At 33.0% G+C, this 2,414-nt stretch overlaps 2 protein-coding genes across 4 annotated transcripts in view; both read left to right on the top strand.

Moving 5' to 3' along the window:
- LOC119594238 (protein artemis-like) overlaps positions 1-1,618 on the top strand; it is a 3,395-nt gene extending 1,777 nt beyond the window's left edge. The window contains exons 3-4 of the mRNA XM_037943307.1: positions 1,026-1,189; positions 1,547-1,618. Of these exons, the coding sequence (XP_037799235.1) occupies positions 1,026-1,189; positions 1,547-1,618 (236 nt within the window). The remainder of the gene's footprint in view (positions 1-1,025; positions 1,190-1,546) is intronic.
- LOC119593996 overlaps positions 1-2,414 on the top strand; it is a 20,440-nt gene that overhangs the window by 5,468 nt on the left and 12,558 nt on the right. For 2 of the 3 annotated variants that reach the window (XM_037943022.1, XM_037943023.1), the window contains exons 1-2: positions 1,624-1,687; positions 2,181-2,330. In XM_037943022.1, coding sequence (XP_037798950.1) covers positions 1,658-1,687; positions 2,181-2,330 — 180 coding nt within the window. In that variant the 5' untranslated portion in view covers positions 1,624-1,657. Of the gene's footprint in view, positions 1-1,025; positions 1,190-1,546; positions 1,688-2,180; positions 2,331-2,414 lie in introns of those variants that run through there. The other variant, XM_037943021.1, reaches the window with a different exon arrangement.

Raw genomic sequence — 2,414 nt, 5'->3', positions numbered from 1 at the left:
TTGGTACTATTTACATCAGTATAAGTTCCTGGAAATTGTAAATATTACAGAAATATAAATAGTTGTTGCAAGTCCTAAGGGTGATTTGATTTCATAATTAGCTAAAGATAGTCTAGGTGTCCAAAAAAAATCTTCGCTAGTACTGTTTCTATTTCCACTCTGTATCAGTGATCTTCTACAATGTACTGCAGATTTATGTACAGACCTTTTGTCTATAGTACATTAAACTGATGTAAGCCACTCCAACAAAACTTAGACATTAGACACCCTTATTTGGATTAACCTGCATATGTAAACTGTCCTCCTTTATGTAGCTAACAACTTCAACAGGGTTATTTTGGAAACCCATTTCATGTACTAGCCTTTGATTTTTAGTGTGTCATAACATATTCATAAAGAGTTGTTGTTTGTTGTGGATTTGCAATTAGCATTATTCTCTAAGAGGATACAGCAGTGCATTGAGATATTTTGTACTCTTATCACAGTAACAGTAAAAAAATTGTCATATCACAATTTTATCACTTAATTCATTCAAGCACTTACATTTCCCAAGATTGCACAAATCATATCACTAAGATTTCACCAGCACAAAAAAGTACTTGGTCTTGTTTCCACATTATCTAGCCTGTATATAAAAAAAATTCTCTTTTGTACTCATAATATAGTGAAATTCAAAATTATCTTGGATTAGCTTACTGAGGTGTGATAATAGACATATTTCATATTTAAAAAATTCACTTTGGAGATATTGTGCTGAAATTTCAGTGCAGAATATATGATTAATTATTGTAAGGAGTACTCTTCTGGGGAAACATATCCTGTGCTCAAAAAGGATATTCATGATGGCTGATGTATAACACAGTATAGTGAGGAATGCAGTAAAGTATATGAATAATATATTCTTGGAAACATGCAGGTCTGTATTTTGTGGGAGCCTGATTCTTCAGTTTGACATGCACTTCTGTAAAGCTGTGTTTGAATGGATTTTCTCATAAACTAACAACATTTTGCACTCAATCCTTCAGCAAAATATGGGTACGAATATGTATACCGGAGCCTCCATGAACGCTTTGGGATGCGTGTGCACGTCAGTCGGTGGAAGTATCGCATGTATGACACGGTACCAGAAATTCAGGATGCACTTACCCCAGATGCAACTGAAACATGGATCCATGCCTGTGATTGGAGGGTTAGTGGTATTAATTTTGTAATTTTTGTAATTCTAATCAGGTTTCTGTTCTGTTGAACTGCTGGTAAGTAGAAAGAAAAGGTATCTAAATCACCATATATGTTTGTGGGTAGTTCAGAAGCAATATAGAAAAGTAAATTCAGAAATGAAGTTGAAATTTTTTAATATTATCAATAATAAATATAGGTTAAAAAATAAAAAAAAGTGACTCCTGAAAAAATATGAATTCACAGATTAGAAGGAGTTAAAGCTCCGCATAGATTTGAAAGGAACACTTTTTGTGAGGTTTAGGTTATGAATGCATAAGTATTTTGTTCTATCCCTAAACCTGTCCCACTTAATAATTAATTTTGGTAGATGAGAGAAATCGAGGAGGTGAAGACCAGAGTGACCGCCAGCTCCATGCAGATGTGTTCCTTTTGGGAGTAGATACAGCCCCAAGTATACGATTTTATTCGACCGTGGGCAATGTTTTACACAATCTATCAGTTTGCTAAGGTAGTTTGAAACTGTATCCCAGATGTATTCTAAAATTTTATATAGCTATATGGTTTTTTAAGATATTTAGACACCTTACTTTTTAAATTTTAAAGAATAAAAATCCCACTGTAATTTTATTATACGACTATTTCTTTTGGAAAAAAAAATGGCAGTTGTACAGATTAAAAAAACCAGGTTGTTGGAAGTTATTTCTATTTGCTATATTTCTTAATCATTAAAATTTGCAAATGTCATAATTTATTTATTATAATGTGAGTAAGGGAAAATAACAGAAATAAATGGAGTTAATAATGTAGAAGAAAAAAACTCTGATTGCTTCAAATTTAGTGCACGCTAAGAATAGGAAAGTGAATTTAAGATATATTGATAGGTATTAGCACGACTTATAAGAAGTGTCTACATACATTGCAAGTTAAGTTCATGCAGTAATGTAAAAATTTATTAGCATTTTCAAGAGTCAAGTTGCAATACAACATTGCAAATATTTCAGGAGGTCAAGCAAGTAAACAGAGATGGTAGTTTCTGCAGAGTGCTGTTATCCATGCATGCATCTTGTTCCGAAGTTCTGGATTTGGTATCATATCTGCGGCCAAGAAAGGTCTACCCAAATGTCATTCCTATGAATTCTTCAAAGGAAGAGGTAGGGAAAAAGTTATGTTCATGTATTTTATATATATGTGTTGGGGGAGGGGGGGGGGGGACTTAACAATAAAAAAAATTCTCC

This window comes from Penaeus monodon, chromosome 33, assembly GCF_015228065.2.
Source record: "Penaeus monodon isolate SGIC_2016 chromosome 33, NSTDA_Pmon_1, whole genome shotgun sequence".
NCBI classification, from domain to species: domain Eukaryota; kingdom Metazoa; phylum Arthropoda; class Malacostraca; order Decapoda; family Penaeidae; genus Penaeus; species Penaeus monodon.
This window is presented reverse-complemented; position numbering and strand designations above follow the sequence as displayed.